General features: G+C 37.2%; 1 protein-coding gene across 1 annotated transcript in view; it reads right to left on the bottom strand.

The window, feature by feature from the left end:
* LOC134790171 (tyrosine-protein kinase Drl) overlaps positions 1–20,442 on the bottom strand; it is a 67,603-nt gene extending 47,161 nt beyond the window's left edge. The window contains exon 1 of the mRNA XM_063760985.1: positions 20,008–20,442. Coding sequence (XP_063617055.1) covers positions 20,008–20,116 — 109 coding nt within the window. The 5' untranslated portion in view covers positions 20,117–20,442. The remainder of the gene's footprint in view (positions 1–20,007) is intronic.
* Positions 20,443–23,386: the final 2,944 nt, after the last annotated feature.

The following is a 23,386-nucleotide window of genomic DNA, read 5'->3' as shown; positions in this document are numbered from 1 at the left end:
GAACAACACTGTGCAACAATAAGTAACTAGGTAAGTTACCTAGTGTTACTGTGTGGAACAGAAGTGGATATGCACCTTATGGTCTACCTTATCGCAAGTGGACACTGTGGTTTATATTAGAATTAGACATTTGCAATTTCAGAGGCGGTACATAAATTATGTATGGAGTATTTATTATGCAAGTACGAGCATATATTGGGATTCAGAATGAGGAGACAGCCGGCCAAGGTGACAATCGATATCGCTACGAAAGCGAAACGCTTTATGTCTGTCTATCACTCTTCCACATTAGTGCGACAGTGACAGTTGTGTTTCGATCGCTATGGAGCGTAAGCGATTGGCATGTTGGCTACGCGGCCAGTAAGTACTACATACTTTACTTACCTACATGAGATCATTTACACGTAAGAAGATTGAAAACGGGTCAATTTTTATAAATATTCAGATTATAATTAGGTACTTATATCTAAAGTAAGTGACCGATTCAACATTAACATATTAAAAATTTCAATGTTACTGTTAAAAAAAAAAGGAGAGCCTAAAACGGATAAGCTAAGGCCTAAAAGTTTTAGTTTATCTTTGATTTCACAAACGAATTTTATTCGCTTCAACAAAAGAATTAACGAACTTTAATATAAGACGAAAAAGTTGTCATAATAATTATTTATTAAAAATAACATAATTATATATTGTACTATTTAACTTCATGCATCTAACTTAAAACAAATTGCATTCATAGACCACTATTTCATCTCGACTGACTTCTGTAACTTTTTGGCTCAAGCATTTGGCACCATTAAGCCTTATAGTGCAAAACAATGTTCCAACTTCCAGAATTGCGTCCCCGAAATTGTTTTTAAAGAAAACAAAACGTATTAGCTGAGCCAGCGCTTGGAGATGAAGATGCTAATTTTTCTTGAGAAGAATAGTTATTGTTTGTACACATATCTGGTAGAAATTCTTGCTGGAATCTCGGTATACATTATTTTGATAAGTTACAGCAGCGGTCGGCAACAAGCGGCCCGCGAGGCTCATGCGGCCCGCGAACCTCTCGCTTGCGGCCCACGAGCCTCCCTGGCTATTTTGTATGTAATATTGACAAACGTCAAAGTCACAAATATTACCAAAGTGCGGCCCGCGTCAACTTCGTTAACTACTATGTGGCCCTTGGCTGCTAAAAGGTTGCCGACCGCTGAGTTACAGGGATAAGTTCGCCTTTGTACATTATATATATTTTGTTTCATTGTAATTTAATCTGTCTTATGTACAATAAAGTGTTTACATACATTTTGCTTTAAGTGAATATTTTCAACTAATGCTTGTGTTATCAATTTCTTTTCTTAGTCACAAATAGAAAGCTAAACTATTAGGCAGGTATACTTTAATATTATAAACAAACAAATTAATATTAAAACTTAAAAACAAAATTGTTGGGAATTGAAATATACCTAACAATAGCTCTGGGGTTCAGTGACAAGAAATTGTGTAAACATATTTTCTATAATGTTAATATCTTGAGAGGAAAATCGTTACTACGTTTGTAATAGTTCAGGAGCAAGTTAATATTGGGAGTTAAGTTTGGGACATTTTATCAATTAAAGACTTATACTTGTGATCATTAAAATTTTTAAAACTGAGTTAAATTCTTGACAGCAACTAAAAAGACAATTTATACTCGCTTGAAAAGGAAAAGAAAAGTTCACGAATATTCTTTTCAAACGACGAACGTAGGTAACAATTTACACGTCATGTGGTAGTTTTGAATCGTCTATTAAAGTAATTTGTACCTTCGTACTTCTTCAAGTTATAGAATATCTAATATAATGTCCATTTATACGCTTTATTTCAATGATAAAAGGTAGAAAATCGTATACATATATTTGACGTTGATTATTGTATAAGTGGTTCGTTTTTTTACTGTGAATGTTGACTGGCTTCACACGATTAATATTTTATCGTCGGAAAAAGTCGACTTTTCAAGTAAGTATATAATGGTTTTATAATATTACGACGTATGGTGCTAAATTGCTTATGATGAATGTGGCTATTTTTCAATCGGTTATTATCAATAATAAGGCAATTTAATAAAATGACATACATACGTTTATAAACTGATACATAACTTTACTACGACACAAGCATTGAGCTATTCTTATACTTACTCTAATTTAGAATGTTCGATCCAAACAAATCATCACATAGGAAGTTTTTAAATTTGCTATTGCCTAAAATATAGAAAAAATACATGACAGTAACATCGTTCCATAGCTTGAATACTTATCCATTAGGTACCATTTTTTATACACAAATAACCTATTTTACTAATCCTGCAGTTTATTTTTAAAATAATTACATATTTATTATCCTAAATACTTAATTAAAACAATGCTTTCCGTGCTAAACTCAAAACAAAATAAAAAAGATAAACGAAACTATCTTCTGCAGCAAAAGAAAAACATTTTCTCTTTGATTGTGCATTGCTTCACTAGATGCGTCCTTTAACTAAACTTATATAAATTATTATGTATTTAAAAATGGGCTTTATTTACTTCAAGTATAGTTGCTTTTTCAATAACACTCTTCACAGACACAGTATGATATTTGGAAAGTAACAGGGACTTGGAAAAAGTTAAAAACTTTGTTTGTTTGTTAGTTCAATGCGAACGGAATCCACTTCATTCCTGGCTTCGTTTAACTGGAAAACAGACTGACTTAGCAACAAACACAAACTAATACACTTGACTAAAGTTCAATATATAAACATGAACCTTTTTGTAGTGTGCGGTGCCCAGTCCAGTCTCTTATCACTGGATACTTTGACTGCCACGTTCAAAGTAACACAACCTGTTTTTGCATATATTTTTTTATATCTTCTTCTTCTTCTCCGTCGAATTACTCTTGACAGAGCAGTCGTGGTCACGTTGAACGACGAACGATTCTACGCCAGTTCTCCCTGGCAGATGCTTCTCTGGCACATGTGTTAAGTGGGGTGTTGGTAAGGGCTTTTATCTGATCCGTCCAACGCATTGGGGAACGTCCTCTTGACCTACAGCCATTGACCCGTCCCTGGAAAACAAGTCTCTCCATGGCCTGCTCTCCACGTCGCGTCACATGTCCGAAGTATCTGAGGATACGCGCGATTTTTTTATATAAATAGTCGAAATAGCAGAAATTTTAATTAAAAACAGTTGTTTTAAATAATGGCTATTCATTAGGTATAAACGAAGGGTATAAGAGGTTTCCAATATGTGGCTAATACAAAACAACCTGTGCATAATGGAATTTAAATTCAAGTTGATATAAGCTTTGGTTTATTTAAATCAATACTTAGTAGAAATCATTTTCATAATTTCATCATCATCAGGCCTTTAACATCTTGAAAGATGATTTATGCAGCGTCTGTAAGCGAGGAACAACATCTCTAGTGGCTGTATAAGCCAATGCGGGACCGACATTTGCGACCGCATTCGTGGCAGTTGAAGCAGGGAGCCATGTCGGCATCGTCAGGTGGATTGTGCCTCTTTGCGCGTTTTCGGGCAATACTTTAAAAATACAGTATCTAAATATTCTGAATAAACAGAGATTTGAAATTATTTCAATTACCAAATGCATTTCTTTAAGCCGTTAAATGAAGTACGGCGCAAGTGCTGAATTATTTATATTAAAAGTACTTTAGCTTATAAGTTTTTTAGTGGGTTTACTTATCTTTATAGTATCACGTACTTTCACCTTAACATGACTATCCAAAAATAGCACCACGTACCTGAACTTATAAAAACCACTTTACCAAATTACAGTAAATTCATAATCTAAAAGCCATTAACTTACCCGCCAGTGTAATGGGATAGGTAAACAAGCCATAACTCCGTCACGCGTCAAGTTTATCTTTTATCTTGCAATTTGCTGAAACATCTAACCAGTATAACTTGACCTTTATATTAATAACAATCGATTATAACGAGAGTTCACACTTACGTTGGATAGGAGGCAAATGCGTATTTGCGCTAGTTACGGGAATAACATCACAGCATGGAGTGTACACTTGTGGCAAAATAAACTGAACACCGGGTAACACGTGCAAGCTAAGCTATTGTTTGTGTAAAGTTTAACGATTGATTTATTGTGTAAGTTAATAGAAATAAACACGATAAAAGGTACAAAGCTTTTGTTAAATACATTGACTGTAAGATGCTTTTAATTTAAGTTTCGTAAGTCATAACCATCGGGAGTTATGGAGAACCAGGGGAGAGGCCTTTGCCCAGCAGTAGGATACTCAAATTGGCTAAGGAAAAAAGTCATAACCATCATGTTGTCAGCTGATACATACAAAAGCCTCCCTCAAGGATGATACAACGTCGAGTCGTGCGTGTTCTTCTAACATGACTAGATCGTCAGTTCATCTTGGAATTAGATTGTTCTTTGCACACTGCCCCCGATATATCATAAGCGCTCGAACGGAGTGAACGGCTATCTTCAATTGCATAGTGAACTGTCCCAACTGAAGAGTCCAAAACGAATTATTTAGTCAACAAAAAATATACTTCGCAGAATAACCACAGCCTTGTTACTTATTATCCATTCAGCCGAAGAAAAGAAAAAAGACTGCAAAGAAACTCGTGCTATTATTGCCGTTTGTAAACTCCGCCCACTTAAATAATTCACTGGAAATATCGCGCTGGTCAACTAACGTCAAACAGTACTGATATAGAACACGATAATTATTGACAGTCTGACGGGAGCTGTCGAAGCTATCAGCGGCTATAAATACAGGTAATTACGGTGGCAAATTATGAGGTGTCTTCACAAAAGGGGAGAAAAATACACGGGTAACACGGGTTAGCCTGTATCGCCTTGAATATACACGAACTATCACTTGAACATACATAGATATCAGTGGCGGCGCGTCAAACATATCCATAGGCCAGCCGGGGCTAATTTGGCTTACATATTTCCTTTACAACTTTGCTCAAACGTCCAAAAACAGGCAAGCCGGTGGGAACTGCTTTTATGGACGCGCCGCCACTGATAGGTATACAAGCTAAAATTAAATTCGCTTACCGAATGCGGGTAGGTACGAGTATAACAAATAATTATTGTTTATGAATTAATTAATGCCTAATATAGGTATTATAAATTATACAAAAATTTTACCTAATATCTTTTTTATACAAACAGCATTTCTATTAGGCGTAGCCTATCAGACGTTTTCAAGATTTAAATCTACATTTATTATAAATAGGTACTAAAAATTGTGTTACCTCCTACACGCACTAACTCCCAATATGTCCTAGTTTAAAAGTAAGCAAACTAGTAACTTTTTCAATTAGTACAAAAAATTAGTATACAGGTCATAACACTGTTAACTCTCGCGTTAAGGTAAAAACAATGAAAGTATATTGCGTTAGACCCGTTTGTGTAATTAAATAAGTATACAGGTTGTTTTGTGTCAAACTAAATTATAATTTATAATCCATGAAACACTGAGTATATTGTATTATTCACTGTTACACCAAACCTTAAGCTTTCTATTCCGTTCTATATTTAATTCTATCTTGTAATTGGTGAAGGGTTGACAAACGGCCGTGTTGCACCAGATGGTTCCCACGGTGTCCTTTGTCCGGTCTATTTATAGAGACAACCCTACCAAACACACGCGAATTGTAGGCTTACAGTAATTGGTAGTTGAGATTTATTTATACTGAGGTTTACTTGATTTCGTGAAATTGGTAGAAACAGTGGAGACGTTGTTACATAGTAAGTATTAATAGACAAATTATTTAATTAACGATGAACATACATAAGTAATTTTTAGAAAACAGTCTGTTTGCTCGCTCTCTCTCTGGTCGGTCCCTCATTACTGAGGATCGTGGTCACTGGAACCCCTCAAATAAACAATCTGTCTCCATCGGTTGCGGTCCAAAGTAGCCCTCACTACTTGATGTAGCTTGGAAGAGGCGGTGGCTTCCTTTATTTGGTCAGACCAATGTGTTGGCGATCGGCCTCGTGTTCTCTTGCCTTCGGTATTGCCAACAATGACCAATTTTTCCAGATTGCTATCCTCTCTTCGCATGATGTGACCGAAATATGACAGTATGCGTTGCAGACATATGGTGGACAGCCGAGTCTTGATGCCAAGTTGTGAGAGAATAGACACATTTGTGCGTTTTGCCGTCCACGGTATTCGTAGCATTCGCCTCCAGCACCACATTTCGAACGCATCTATTCTCTGCCTCTCTCTTGATCGGATTGTCCACGTCTCTACTCCATAGAGAAAGATAGGCATTATTAAGGCTCTGACTAAGCGAGTTTTGGTCTTATAGCTTATACCCCGATTTTTCCAGATGTTCTGAAGGCGTGTCATCGCGTCTTTCGCCATGGCTACTCTACGCTTGATCTCCGGGTTCTCGCTTACGCTTACGCTTGATCTACGTTTGCTCGCTAAAGGTTGTTAAGAAAGTTATTGTGACGCAGCCAGCCTTATGGAAACCCTTGCACTGGGGTCGGACCTTGGGTGATCTGATCTAGCTAGCCGAATTATAAATAAACATATTAGGCTTTTTATTTTTATTATGTTTTTACTTTTTTTAGGTAACAAGTTTTAATTATGTAGTTATTAGGGAGTTATAAATAAATAAAGCTTTTTATTATTATTATTATTATTATTAGGGTTCCGTACCCAAAGGGTAAAAACGGGACCCTATTACTAAGACTCCGGTGTCCGTCCGTCCGTCCGTCCGTCTGTCACCAGGCTGTATCTCATGAACCGTGATAGCTAGGCAGTTGAAATTTTCACAGATAATGTATTTTTGTTGCCGCTATAACAACAAATACTAAAAAGGCCGGAATACTCGGTGGGCGAGTCCGACTCGCACTTGGCCGGTTTTTTATTTATTTATTTTAGGTTGCTTTTTTTCCTTTTTTTAAATTAAGTAGGTATGTTTTCGGTTTTCAATTAAGAGATAAGTATCAAAAAACTATAAATAAACTTAAAATATCTCTGCCGATGGACAGCGAGCCCCGAGGCTGGCTGCATTGCCATGGTACCTAACTACCTACCTATTATAAGGGAGTCAATGCGGTCTTTCAAATAGAGATATAAAACACCTAATAGTTCAATGCCACATTTACAGAATATTTTTAAAATGTAAAAGTGAGTCCTGAATAAATTAGCAATTTTTTCACAATTAATTAATTGTTTTGCTGAACAAAATGTTATGTACTGCCGATCTGCAATGAAATGGCTGCTTCTGATGAGTAATGATCATTATAGCTAATTTCCGCCTTTCACCAAACATATACAGCAAAGCATCCATTCCACCAGTTTTGGCAGTCCACAGGGAACCATTTGATTGCACGTTTGGTTATCAATGTTTTACGGCGTATACGCAACGCACATGTCATAAATTTAAAGTGTCATAAAGTACGTTTATTTAGTACTGTGTGTGTTTTCGGAAAATATGGCACGTTTGATTTCATGCAAGAGAGGATGTTAATTGCATTGTTTATTAGTAAAATTAACTCGTAAATAATAGGTTATCTGATTGTACAGTCAAGGGTAAAAATATGGGTGCACGCATCATATTCAAAAATATGTCCCATAGCTCTTATGTCAGCGAATTAAGAACCATGGGACATATTTTTGAGAAGTTATATGCACCCATATTTTTACACTTGACTATAAGTTGTAACATATTTGAGGGACATATGTTATGTGTTCTATCGATATTTTAAATATTTATTGCTTTTAAAAAACTCTGCAAAAGACTGAAAAGTTTGTACCTATAATTAAGGTCTGCAAGTTCATATTTTATTTCGCAGCGATACATGGTTATTTTTATATTTCCCAATAGATGTCCTAATATGCTAAATATGAAAGCGTATCGTTAAAACCATAGCTAATAACTGTTAAAATAATGTATTTTACGAGTCCATTTTATAGTGTAGTTTATGGCGACCGCTAACTATTATCAGATCCCGAGGCAATTGTGCGTTGTGCGGGAATCAAATGAATTGGGAATTGAATATGAAATTGGGCGGGGAAATGATAATGATTATCATAAATAGATGTGTTTTTAGATCATAATAGTTACTACTCATGGCTCTATCGCAAAAAGCAAAGTTACTTCTTTTGTTTTTGTGTCTGTTGCGAACTTTAATAGAACGATAATAAAACTATACTGGGTCAAGCAGATCTTGTCAGTAGAAAAAGGCGGCAAATATGAATAATGTAGGCGCGAAAGGATATCGTCCCATAGAAAATTTGAATTTCGCGCCTTTTTCTACTGACAAGATTTGCTTGGCCATCTATACATATGAATTAAGTAGTTACAGTTATCATTAAATAAACAGTGACGGTCAAAGTGGCAAAATATATCGTAACACACCTTCCTTCATTGCTATAGTAATGTGACGATATATTATTTGGTCACTTGGTATTTGATGCTGACTCCATCTATTTCACAATTAGGTAGGAGACTGTATTTTGTACTAACCCTAAATATATGACTTTCTAGAACTTAATGTACAGTCGCCATCACGGTAAATATTTATATCTGAATAAAGCCTCTATTACCACGACAGTAGAAAGTGCAGACATTTTTGAGCACCTTGGCCGTTACGATATATACCTATCCAATGGTGACTGAACTTAATACTTACTGTAGGTTATTATTATTAGTAACAGCAATATATAAAAAGAACCGGACAAGTGCGAGTCGGACTCGCCCACCGCGGGTTCCGTACTTTTTAGTATTTGTTGTTATAGCGGCAACAGAAATACATCATCTGTGAAAATTTCAACTGCCTAGCAACTAACTATCACGGTTCATGAGATACAGCCTGGTGACAGACAGACGGACGGACGGACGGACGGACAGCGGAGTCTTAGCAATAGGGTCCCGTTTTACCCTTTGGGTACGGAACCCTAAAAAAGAAGAAAGTTTTCTAACAATATTTTTATATCAACATTATTTCGAGACTCCCATTTTTTGTATTTATTCACTCAGTTACCTTCACCTAACTGCGTTCACCACCATGCCCCCCGATTTCACACCTCAAGCCCCTATAAATATCCAGGAATGTATAAGTTCTTAAATATCAGAACCATCCATCATAAGTAATGTATTACCATGGGTTCTCGACAGTGTCAGGTGAAAAATGACAGGAGCAGATCTAGCCAATTATAATGCAACGCGAGACGGAATGGTTGGACATCAGGGTTATTCGTGTAACCAGACGAGTGAGTCGAGCGGTCAGACAAACCCGAGTACCTACCTTAAAAGTATAACATGAATTACCTAGATAATTAAAATGCAACGCGAGACGGAGTGGATGGTTGGGCATCAGGGTTACGTGTATTCGTGTAGCTGGACGAGTCGAGCGTTCAGACAAACGTGTACTTGACCCGTGTAACTGAAAAGTATAACACGAACATATTACCTAGATAATTAAAATGCAACGCGAGACGGAGTGAATGATTGGACTTCAGGGTTATCTACAATCGTCACAATCGTTGGTGGCTTTCAATAAGTTAATGTTAATGTGTTAGAGTTAATGTTTCAATGTGTTTCAGTGACGAAAGCAGAATAGGATTAATTTAAGAACTTGACGAAAAACGAATGGGACGACCCAAGACGATACCAATTTTCTGAAGATTTGCAGGTATAAGTTTCCTTTTCTATGGCAAATGGTCAAAAATATGCACAGAAAAATAATTGCCTGCTTTAAATGCCGAAATAAAAGTTATAACACAGGAAATAAAATGCGTTTGTACGGGACAACCCGTGGAATGCTCCAGAAGTAAGGCCGGAGTCCCACTGCTGCGCACGCTACATGCACGGCCTACGTTTTAATACAAACCCTGGGCAAGCCCATGAAATTTTGTATAGGAACGTGGGTCGTGTACATAGCGTGCGCAGCAGTGGGGCTCCGGCGTAATGCACACATCTGAATTAGTTTCTCATTTAAGTACTTCTTCTGGTGTTCGTAAAGCTTATTGAGCTTACATAATTATAAGACACTGAAAGGGCATTCGTTGTAGTGTTTTTCAAACTGGGAGGGTAGATGATATGATAGATGTGAATTAAATACAATTCTGCGACATTTGGCATTTTTAGGTAATAAATTGTATAGAGATGACATCTATCATCGTACCCTTCCAGTTTGAAAAATACTATACCGTAAAACGGGGTGAGTAGGTTTCGCGGGGAGAGGTGGGTTATGAATGGGGAGAGAAGGTTTGAGAGGGGGGTGAGAAGGGATTTTAAGGCTACTGCTACAAAAATAATGTATTCCAATTTATAATACGCATAATAAAAAAAATCGATCCAACAATCTTCCAAAATCACCTTTGTATGAAAACCCCTCTCACCCCAAATACGAGGCACTACGGGGTGAGGTGGGTTTTCCTCTTTATCGTCAAAGTTATGAAATGAACACTTATTATGTACACCATTCAGTTTTCATATGTAAAAATAAAATGTTATCGAGGTTTGAATTTCAGTTTTGACCCTACTGACCCCATTTTACGGTACTAGCTGGGTGACTGGTTGGTTCGAGTGCCGGACTCTTTTAAGTTTTAAAAGCGATTGTAACACTTAACATCGCAACTCACGTGACGGTCTGGCGAGTTGTTCATCAATTTCATCATGGTAACACTGACTGATGCGTTTTAAACGCCAATTTGTAAAAGTTTGTCAGATTAATGGCGCTCAGCGCTCTTGGTGTTTCTGTTAAAGGTTATTTTTGACAAACGGGTCTTGAGTGTCATAAAGTTATTTATTATGACATGTTACGACTTCATTTGTAACTTGGCTAGTCTAATTAGTAACATGCTATTTTTATTGATTTAATGTTTTTGTTGATTTTCTTGTATAGGTAAGGTTATTGTAGGGATGGGAATATTTTTGGTTGGGAAGACCCTCAAAGGGCAAAAACTCTCGTATTTGATTACGTACTTCGCTCAAACACAGTCAGAAAGGAAGAGCTTTGCTCCTTCTGCTCTACCTACCATGTGTAAGTGGAGTAAGGTGTGTACCTACACACCTTACCTTACCTTACCTTACAAATGCAAGAGTCAAAAGCGACGTAAAAGCTTGTAGATCTTACCTGATAGATGGTCTTCACACACAGCTTGGTAGGAGATCCAAGAGCCAAGCTGTCCCGACATTATACCGAAGATATCCCGGACATCAGTCTGTACGAGATTAGGATGGCCCTGAAGCAGCTTAAGAACAACAAGGCGCCGGGCAAAGACGGAATCACTTCAGAGCTTCTGAGAGCGGGTGGAACAACGGTACTTAAAGTCCTCCAGAAGCTCTTTAATTCCGTCTTGTCCGAGGGCATAACGCCTGAAACATGGAATAGAGGCGAGGTGGTGCTGTTCTTCAAAAAAGGTGATAACAACCTATTGAAGAACTACAGACCCATCACGCTTCTGAGCCATGTCTATAAGCTGTTTTCAAGGGTCATCACGAACACAGACTTGATGACTTCCAGCCTCCCGAACAAGCCGGTTTCCGAAAAGGCTATAGTACCATAGACCACATCCATACGCTGCGGCAAGTTATACAGAAGACCGAAGAGTATAACTTGCCATTATGCTTAGCGTTTGTGGACTATGAGAAAGCCTTCGATTCGGTGGAAACATGGGCGGTGCTTGAGTCTCTTCAGCGATGCCATATTGACTATCGGTACATCGAAGTGTTGAAGTGTTTGTATAGTAACGCCACCATGTCGGTCCGAGTACAGGAGCAGAGCACGAGGGCGATTCCATTGCGAAGAGGTGTAAGGCAGGGAGACGTTATCTCTCCGAAACTGTTTACTGCCGTAATGGAAGACGCCTTCAAGCTCCTGGAATGGGAAGGACTTGGCATCAACATCAACGGCGAATACATCACTCACCTTCGGTTTGCCGACGATATCGTAGTCATGGCAAAGTCGATGGAGGAACTCAGCATGATGCTCGATGACCTCAACAGAGTTTCACAATGGGTGGGCTTGAAAATGAACATGGACAAGACGAAACTTATGTCAAATGCCAATGTTGTGCCCATCCCAGTCTCTGTTGGGAACTCGGTACTCGAAGTTGTTGACTCGTACATCTACCTAGGACAAGTAGTCCAATTAGGTAGGTCCAACTTCGAGAAAGAGGTCAACCGCCGAATCCAACTCGGTTGGGCAGCGTTCGGGAAACTACGTAATGTCTTTTCGTCCGACATACCTCAGTGCCTCAAGACGAAAGTCTTTAATCAATGTGTGTTACCAGTGATGACTTACGGCTCCGAAACGTGGTCTTTCACTATCGGCCTCATCTCAAAACTCAAAGTCGCTCAACGAGCTATGGAGAGGGCTATGCTCGGAGTTTCTCTACGTGATCGAATCAGAAATGAGGAGATCCGTAGACGAACTAAAGTCACCGACATAGCCCACCGGATTAGCAAGCTGAAGTGGCAATGGGCAGGCCACATTGCACGCAGAGAAGATGGCCGATGGGGTCGAAAAGTGCTCGAGTGGAGACCACGGACTAGCAAGCGCAGCGTAGGACGTCCACCCACAAGATGGACAGACGATCTTGTTAAGGTCGCCGGAAGACGCTGGATGCGGGTCGCTTCCAACCGGCACATATGGAGGTCCAAGGGGGAGGCCTATGTTCAGCAGTGGACGTCTTATGGCTGAGATGATGATGATGATGAGATGGTCTTCTCCAAATTGACCTTAATTTAAGATATAACACATGACACTTCCTGATATCATTTAGTTCTAAAAATATTTTTTTAACCTAAGTAGATGACAAAACACCACATATACTAAAGGACTGAATATTATCCTATTACACATTATTAATTTGTTAAATTGTTTTCCTGTATTTTATATCACACTTGTAGTTTACAGCCACATTTTATAGTACATAAAGCCCAAGACCTAAATAGCGCAGGGTGTCGTCATCCCTCATTACCATGTACAACAGCTCAGTGACCCACATAGTGACGGGCTCAAATGGACGGCATGCGTCTTCGTTAGAACACGTAGCCTGAGTACTTCTATTGTGTTTTTGTTTATTTTTAAATAGTTCAATAGGTACGTTGTTAGTACATAAAGTACAAGACCTAAATAAAGGGAGTGGTCATCCCTCATTACCATAATATATAACATAACAGCCCAGTGACCCACATAGCGACGGGCACAAATGGACGGCATGCGTCTTCGTTAGAACACGTAGGAAGGCTGGAAATTTCTATTGTATTATTTATTTTTAAATAGTGCAAGGAAGTTTTTATGAAATAAGTATTTTGTAAAGAATATTTTACAATTATATGTTGTACGAGCAGGAGATCTCAGACGCTTCGACGTTCGCCAAAGGAACAAGGATTATTGGGTCGTCTCGTACACCACTAAGTCTTAGAAACCATTGGACCCTTTCTTCCCCAATTGTAACTATACATATTTATTACAACTACGCCCTTTTAGCACCTATACCTTACAAATCGCACTAAACCTGCCATAAACTACGCCATAAACCGACTTCAAGTACGTTTTATTGATATTATCCCTTTAACAGCAATTCTAACGCTAAACAGCTTATTTTACTCACAAAATTCAGTCAATTACGTCTTTTCTCTTCTGTGCTAAAAGAGTACGCTAGTATGTATACACACATAGTCTTAACTCCCTCACAAGGTTTTTTTGGTTTATGTACCGTGGAAAACTCGTGAAATAATAAAGGTACCGCTTGAATATACTTTCCTGCTGTTATTTGTTTTTCAGAGCCTATGTTGTGTCCCACTGCTGGGCAAAGGCCCATTTCTTCCGCCATACACCACGGTTTGGTGCAAGCTCCCGCCAGTCGCTGCGAAAAGCGTCGAGGTCATCCCACCATCTCTTTTTTGGGCTGCCTCTGCTCCGGCTAGTCTGCGGTGTCCATTCAGTAGCCAGTTTAGCCCACCGATCCGGCATACGGCAGACATGTCCCGCCCAATCCCACTTGAACTGCTGTAATGTGAAGCGAAATGGCTGCGATTGCATTGCTGCGATTGCATTGCTGCCGCAAATGCCGAAATCAATTTTGCTACCCGAATATGACATGTGTCGCGCTGCAATAGTGCTGCAGTAATGCTGGAGCAATCTGAATCCAAATGGTACCTATAAAGGAGTCCACAGATTACCAGTTCGCCGGACGATATCAGCCTGTCAGTTGTTCGGTACTGTCACCATTTGCGTTTAACTGACAGGCTGATATCGTCCGGCGAACTGGTAATCTGTGGGCCCCTTAAGATGCCCGTTGCTCTTATGGACTATGGTGTAGTAAAAAGGTAAAAGCTGGGGACAATTTATAAAAGCAAAAAAGTAAATACAACTGCACTTAGTCATCACTTTGTTTGCCAACCAGAATAATTGAGATCTAATTATACGATACGAGTATAATCACGGCACCCCACACATTTAAAATGAAGACACAACTTTGCCATTCTTCAGCGCTCCCAATCACCCCATTTATTCCACCATTACCGTAATCTCCACTACAAAAATTGCTAAATAACCCCATACGAACGCCTTTACAGATATGTACATACATATCCTTATTACAAAGGAATAGGGTTTAAATTTGTTAACACATTTGACGTCGACCATACATTGACACCCCACCGCTGCAACCATACGATAAGACTCCCAAATTGATGTTTGAACTGTCATTAATTCCCCGCACGACAGATGTCGCTCCAGTCTATTATTTTTGACACATACGACTGTCATTTGTCATTAAAATGATTTATGCTTGTCTAATCGAGTGTACGTTGAGCTTTCGTGCTATAAAAGTATTAGTTTATTGGTATAATTTGTTTCCTTTCGATAAGAAGTTATATAAGAGTTGTATAAAAGCATTATTACAAACTTTTTGATACGGGTTTTTTTAAAGTGAATCGATTCTTGAAACAACTTTTTAGACAGTACAGTGATCACTGATCATTATTCAATAAGACTCAGTAACTATCCAAAAAAACAAACACGTAAGATACCTGTTTAGTTTTAGTCATACGTTTGAGTAGTAAATATAAGTATTATTTTCTACGTTCAAAATAAAGTTCGAATATTCTAGAGTAATCCTTAATTACAGGAAGGTTAGTCTTTGTTTCATTAGTTACCTATTTACTCTTACCTACTCGTGTTTTATAGACTAAATACCGAAGTTAATTAAATAATTAATTATGCTTACTACTAATGTGGAGGATGTTCTAAAAGCCAACCTTACTATTTACAAGAATGATTTGTTATTGGAAACGACTCAAAAATAAATGTCCAAATCGGTCCCATTTTAACATGACAAAGTAAAATCTTTCTGAGAGTACGAAAATAACAGATGATTGATTGGTTCCCTACAGACATTTGTGATAAAAGTCTTTACATAATATACAACGATGCTGTTTATGTTTCCCGACCAAAGGCCCGCATACACTAAACACTACTTTTATTCGCATGTAGCTCACGTCCCCGCATTTCTAGATATCCAACTATATCACAACTATGCAGCCTTCATTCCATCATGCACTGACCATTATTCAGCCACTGCACTTATCTGACAGCTTGTTTTATGTCTCAATTCTGTATGCATTGCGCAGTGGCGTTTCTTTTATCTCTAATAAGATTTTCATTCAGATCTGGCAGTATGTAGTCCCTAAAGTAATAAAGTAGTGGCGGATGCACTATAATTGTTTCCATTGTTGCATGGCGAAAGTTGGGTGTTGGAAAGCGAATTTGTTAGTTGGGAAAGTGAATGGTTAGTGCTAGAAGTGAATAAAAAAGTAGCTAGACTTAGTTGAGTTAAATTGTAACGATAACGCAATTGTTTTCTAGCTTTTGTTATATTAAGATTAGAAGAAATACATTTATTTAACGCCACAAAATAGTACATAAAAAAGAGAAAGGCATAAAACATAAAAAAAAAACATTTGGGCGCTAACATAACTCAGCAGTCAGCATAATGCCGAGGCAAACCGTGGCGCTGGTTTTCTGTGGGGGTATTACCTTCTTTAATTTGTTTTTCTATTAAAATCAGGAATAAGAGGTTTTTAAATAGGAACCTGTTTCAATAGACAAAAAATGTTCACCAGTGGTAGTCATTTTATAAATGTTACATTATTATTGCTGTATATTATGGCTTACTAATTATATCCTTATTACTAACAGTTGTTTAAAATAAAATACTATGAAACAATTGTGTAGTAACACGAAAAGCTAACGCGTGTTGTCCTTAAAGTATTCAAGGAAAAATATACAATTATTACTTTGCCGTACCGTCTCAACAAACGGACACGCACTCACATACGTCGAATTTGTAGAACAAATATAAATGGTTGAGGGTAGATCAGGGGTAGATAATTACATTTTTTGATCTTCGGAGGCAGGGGTCGTCAATGCCTTTGTGACGTATCAACAGTCGTGAGAGGTTTTGTGCGGAGGTGACGCAAGTCAAACGCAATACGGTATGGGAATGTTTTTGGGAGGAAATTGGAAACAAGTTGACATGTCATTTACCGATCCACTAGGAAATAAAAGATTGATTGGATGATATTTTCATTGTTTATTGGTTATGTTATTTATGTAGGTAGTTGATATTTTTCTCGAGCATTGCTGACAAAATCTGAGTATTGTTTGTGTTTTCAAAACAATAACAATACTGAGAATTTATTATTGCTTTGCGTTATTTTATTTTGACTATTTATGCAAAAAATAAGGTATAAAAATAAGTAGTACCGTAAACCGTAAATACTTTGATTCGTGGGTTGACATTGATCATCGATTTTTAAACTATAGGGAATACGTTTCTGAACGCTTTCATTATCTATTTTTATTAAGCCTGTCAACCACATCATAAAATGTTTAAGGTCGCGTTCAAAAATCAACTCCCTATTCCTCAAAAATCGATGATCAATGTTACCCCGCGAATCAAAGCCCATTCTACGGTAATAGCTACTGGCCGCGACTTTGTCAGCGTAGGATGATGATGATCTCCGTTCTTTTTTTATAAAAGGTTATATTCTGTATTATTTTCAACGAATATGTCGTCGCTAGAAAGCAATAATGCTGTAACCCGCACTACAATTGTATTGCGGGTTACAGCATTATTGCTTTCCAGTGACATTCTATTTCTCGTGTGTCTTTTATAACAAAAGGGGAAACGTTTCGTTATTTACCCATAAAACCGGTTATACCTTTAAAAATAAAAGCCTTTTCGGCAACGCGTCCTCTAGTTTCAATAGTATCGTATTCAAGCTCCATTAGCAGAGGAATTCGATCCATTATGATAACACGTATTGTAAGTACTAAATTGTCTTTGTTGATTTAATGTGATTATACCTAAACTGTGTCATGGTGTTCTGGTTGGTTAATTAATGTGTAGCAATCTGGTGTTTTGGTATCGTGCTAATAATTAATCCTTACTTATATTATAAATCACTACACCTTTATAAAACAAAGTCCCTCGCCGCGTCTGTCTGTTTGTGTGTATGTATATTCGCTATAAACTCAAAAACTACTGATTTTCATGCGGTTTTTACCTTTGCGGTGATCCTTGAGGAAGGTATAATTTGTTAAGATTTTGAGAACCCCATGCGAAGCCGGAGCGGGTCGCTAGTGCCAAATAAATAAATATTATAGAACATTCTGACACAAATTGTCTAGGCCCCACAGTAAGCTCAAGAAGACTTGGGTTGTGGGTAGGTACTCAGGTACAACCAAAAATAATTTGGTTGTTTCATACATTTTGGCTGGTCCATTTTCTATGGGAGCGTAATTTTTTTTGCGATATCGGGATTGGTCCCATAGTAAAAGTTGCTCAGTATAATCCACAAGAAATAGTTCATTTCAGACATCATGTTTCATAGTAACATTTACTGCTTAAGACCTACACAATCGATATCTAAATATAAATAATGTTAGTTCTATTTTTCAAAACGTCCGGGTTCGATTCCCGACCCGAGTACGCTTTTTTTTAAATATATGAATGCAGTTTTTCTTGTTACTGAAATCGATGACCTGGAACCTAGATGGTCGAAAAGAGATCGTCGTATGTCTTATGGTTTTAGATTTTCCCATAGTGACTGATCAAAATGGGCCATCCTGTATACAACTTCTGACCAACTCTCAGTACCTAGACTTCAGTCGCCAGGCACAACACCCGCCTGGAGAGTATACTCTATATTGTTCTCTCTCTATTTTCTAAAAAGTAACCAATAAAATTATACAAAATTAAAAAAAGGTAAATGCACTGAAAAAAAATATGATCTATCGAGCACACATTAAATTGATTTCATTGAGATTAACCGCTATATACAATATCAACTAATGTACGTACGTACGTAACGTACGGACAGTTACATTTACCGCTTTGTTCGATAGGCTCATATGGAACTGTTTAAAGCATTAAACGCTAATGCAATTTCAATTATTTTTAATGTTTTTTTTTCTCAGTGTGGTAATCTTACTGCCTTTTGATGAAATTCAAATCAGGTCGTTATGTATCAGATCGTATGTAGATATTAAATACGAGAAATATCAATATTCTGATTGTGAAATGTCGTCACGTCTCAAATATATGGAACGTCTTTGCTTAGCGATACGTAAAAGAATTCTTACGAATGATATGAGTCGTAATGTGATGTAAAATAAAAGGGTGTTTCCAGAAAAGAGGCAACATTGATGATATCCGTTTTAGCCTTACCATATTGTATGTAGGTACCTATGTTTTACCGTATTGTTAATACCTACTAAGCCGATTTTGATGACAGAGGTGTTAATTGATTTGAATTTATGGTCTTAACGGCTGACGGCTATTGTCAGGAAGTCAATTTGGGAAGTCAGCTTGTGTTCGAATAATTTTGGCTTCTGACCACTGATATGCAGGTAATAGGTAAAGCTTTGAGACTAATAGTTATTCAAGTTACTTAGTTACCTTTCGATCTACCTACTTTAGCCCTTGGATTGGGAGGCCGTCGGTTCCCGACCGATTACCCCAATTTTTTTTTTTTTTTTTTTTAAATATTGGGGACATCTTACACAGATCAAACCTAGCCCCAAACTAAGCAAAGCTTGTACTATGGGTACTAGGCGACGATATACATACTTGTATAGATAAATACATACTTATATACATAGAAAACAACCATGACTCAGGAACAAATATTAGTGTTCATCACACAAATAAATGCCCTTACTGGGATTCGAACCCAGGACCATCAGCTTAGCAGACAGGGTCACTATCCACTAGACCAGACCGGTCGTTAAATTTGAAATTTGATTAATTGAAATAAACTCAATAAATTAATGAATACATTGTTATGGCTAAAAAAATACGTAAGGATATCATATAATAATAAGTTAATAATAATTATATATTGACATTTATTTCTACATGACATTAAAGCTTTCCAAAGGGCCTCTACGTGTTGGATCTATAGGTATCCCTACGCAAGCCTATCAAAAGACCGGGATTTATAGGCCCGTGAAATCCAAAATGATTTATAAATGTGATAAATTGAGATAAAAAGTATCTACTACGTTGTTGGTTGTCGATCAGAACGGTTAACCTTTCGTTTTAAATAGCACATGAACTAATCATGAAAACCCGTGTAAATATTACTGAAAAGTTTTTCAGGGCAATCAAAATATTTATATTGTTCATAGGTAGCTTTAACGTAAAATAGTTGCATACTATAGGTCTTAATTATATTTCTGAGTTGTAACGTCACCGTACCTGCAACATATTATATAAGCTACAATTTAAGGCTATATCGGCTTTTCGCTGTTTTATTTTCCACGCGCAACATTCCTATCAAATACTAATACCATGACAACCATTCTTCTAATAGAGTATGTGCTCTCTGTAGATTCATATGATATAAAGTTATCATAAACAACATAGTTCTAAGTATCAAATATGTAGTTAAGATGAACAACGCACACAACTTGCCAAGTCTCAAGACTTAGACAAGTGCAGTTTCTAATCAGACTCACCGAGCAATTTCATCACTTCAGCCTGGCTGATGAGCACGTTGAGATGGCCCGTTGCCAATGGCAACGCCAGCCAGACCGCCCAGACGATAACAAGTCTCTTCAACGCCATCACAAACACTTACAGTTCAATCATTCCATCAAATTCAATCTTAATTTCTTTAAAGTCACGTTGTATCCATGTTTCGTGAAACCCCGCTTCCAACATGGCAGAAAAGTCAATGAAAAACAAAACACGCCTAATCCATTTCGAATTCGAAATTCGAACGCTTTTCGCGGATTTTTCGTAACGGAAACTTAGTCCGGGAGCGGTAAACCCCAGCGGGATACGCTGAGGACGTCGGACGCCGCACTGCCGCTTTGAAACGCTTTCCGAGCCAACAAGTTACTTACTGTCATGCGCACTGTACAACCCTCTCGTAGTTTGAACAAGGACTCGTATTATGTACATTGCTGCCTTTCTTAACACTTAAAAAGAAGAGGTGGTAGGAAAGAAAGCGGTGGATGCGAAGCGTTTAGAACTGTATCAGAAAATGTTTAAATTTTCAGGCTTTCATTGAAAGCGACTTGTGTTTTAAAGGGAATTAATTGAGTTTGTCTCAAGGGAGTTTCCGTTTTGCATTACGCCCGCTTGTTGAGTACTAATAAAATTAAACTCTATTTTCTATACAGATACTGTTGAGTTTATTTAGCGTGACATCGTGTACGACTGGCGATAAATAGATTTGTTTCTGAGCTTCAATATTTTGCATTAGATGCCTAATAGGGTTAAAAGGGGTACTTTGCTGCATCCTAAATACGTTACTCTAGGGGCTCTAGGAGACTAATTATTACTTAGTATCATGTGCAGATACGGTGTTGATGTAAATACAAACTTTTTAAGACTGATTATTCGCTAAAAACATTCACGAAAGACTATACCTATTAAAGCTTGAACCAAATCAGATTTAGTCTTAAAATAATGTCTAGACGTTAAATTTTAATCCGTAACTGTCCTAATTAGTGATTTATTAAAAAGTTACGTAAATTTTTATTTTAATAAAAAAAAAGCCTTTTTATTCCAACTCATAACTAAAGTTTACAAACTAAGGTTACATCTAACTTTTTTAATGTTTATACAATACAATTTATACCTATATTTTTTATTTGAATGAGCGGACCTCCTCGTGAGTAAAGGCCATTTATTTCATACTTAATTGACCGAAGAGCTGGCGGCTACCTCGCACAACGTATCAGCATTGCGATACAGCGAGGAAATGCCGCCAGCATCCTTGGTACAATGCCTCAAGGGCCTATTTTAGATTTAAGCTAGTTATTAATTTCGTTTACCACTGTATATATATTGTATGTACTTAAATAAAGATTTATTTAGTAAAAAAAAAAAAAAATTAAAACATAGGAGTTTGAATTTCGACGTGTAGGCGATAATATCGTCATAATGATTCGTTCTTATGGTAACACAAATTAGAGTAAAGTTAAAAAATCAGATATTTATTATATTATTTAAGCAAACAATCCAAACATCAACAAGGTGGCTTCAAAAATACCTCACGCAGAATAACTAATTATCTAAATAGAGTACAATAAAACATTACTTCCCGGCGCGCTGGATTACCGGCCGGTGGCGAATGCATAAGTAATACGTGGCACTGATGGATGGTGCGCTTAATAAGAACTGCTAAATGCTGCACCTGTATCAAAGACGGTTAAGGTACCATTTCGATTCAGACCATTGCTGCAGTGTTGAAGTTTCCTGCAGCAATGGAGTCGACTGCAGCAGTATTGCAGCGCGGCATTACTGTTGCAAGTGTGAAAATCGATGTAAATGCCCGGATTTTTGACATTCGCGGCAGTATTGCAGCCGGCAGTAATGTCGCAATCCAATACTGCTGCAGTATTGTTGGTGGTGGCTGAATCCGAACGTCACCTTCACAGTCAGCACAAAAGTAGCTAAGCCAGCGAGGTGTTCCAAATTTTCTGTTCACAACTTCACCATTGGGGAGATTAGACCTCGTCCTTGACCTTAGGAAAAAAATAAAATGACCAAAACAAGTTGAGTACCTACTTGCCTACCGTTTGCTCTGAATTTTTCTTTAGTTTAATGAAGCTTTGAAAGAAAGCCAATAATTAATTATTATTTGTGTAATCAGTTTCCAAATCAAATCATAACAACCCAAGTTACCTATTACTGATTATACAGAAATAAAATTTTGACGGCCTTTCCTGAAAAGTTATGTAGACCATTTTGAATACCCTTCCCGTTTAGCTGTTTCTGGTGCTATCTGTATAATACTTAGGTAGATAGCTGTATAATGGCAGATCGACGGCCAGGAAATGCCTTTAGGGCTGTGACGAGCAGGTAAATCCTTTAGGGCTGCCCTGTTTTATTTTTTTCACGAGTATGGCACTACGGCAAAGTCATGGAAGGGTTCTTTTCAAATGCTTTACTTTTTGACTTCTCGCCCAGTGATGCTGACACCTACATACATACTTAAATTTTTCTATTCAACTTATCAAGTACAATGTTTTACGTCGTGATACAAATAAGTATAAGTACTTAAAACCCCACACACAACACTATTTATTGGCTCTACCAAAGTGAAGATGCGTCTTATTAATTAAAAAATCAAAAGGATTGTCCGCTTAACCCTTATCTTGGCATTGTAACACCCGTGATACATGGAACATTAAAAAATCTAGAAGGTTCACTTTATTACTTAACAAAATAATTTTGCTATAAATATGTCGATCTACCCTCCTTTATTGAAGCAAAAAATAATACACACAAGTGTCATTGTAAATTAATTACTAATTATCAACATTTCGCCGCGGAAACAACAGATCTCGTTTCGTACTGTAAGTTTTGCACTTATTTCTTAGATTAGTATATATTTTGCATAATCCACATTTAAATGCGCTAACTATCGTTAGTGTATTAGGATTTACATAGTGTTCGTGTTTAAAATATTTAACACATACAATATTTACATAAAACTGTTACGTATCATATTTAATACATTGCCAAGAACTCATAAAAGTACATGTGTATTACATTTAATACATTGCTAAGTTGTCGTCAAAATAGGTGTACATGATTTATTTAAATTTTGATTTTTTTATACTTGTGGGGGGTTGAAATACATGTTTCAAATATGTCATATAAGTTATCATACTATTTAGTAAGTGATTTTTTTTATGTAATGGATATTATTTAAACTGTATATTAGGACGCTGTAGCCTTATTGCTACGCCGTAGACCGTAGCACAGCAAATTTAATTTATGGTAAAAAATGCGCCCAAAGTAAAAAAAGTTTCCCTATTTTACACAACTTTTTGTTAACGTGTTTTTCGAATCTCTGCGGGACTAAAATTTTGCACCAAG

The sequence above is a fragment of the Cydia splendana genome, chromosome 4 (assembly GCF_910591565.1).
Source record: "Cydia splendana chromosome 4, ilCydSple1.2, whole genome shotgun sequence".
In the NCBI taxonomy this organism is placed as follows: Eukaryota; Metazoa; Arthropoda; class Insecta; order Lepidoptera; family Tortricidae; genus Cydia; species Cydia splendana.
This window is presented reverse-complemented; position numbering and strand designations above follow the sequence as displayed.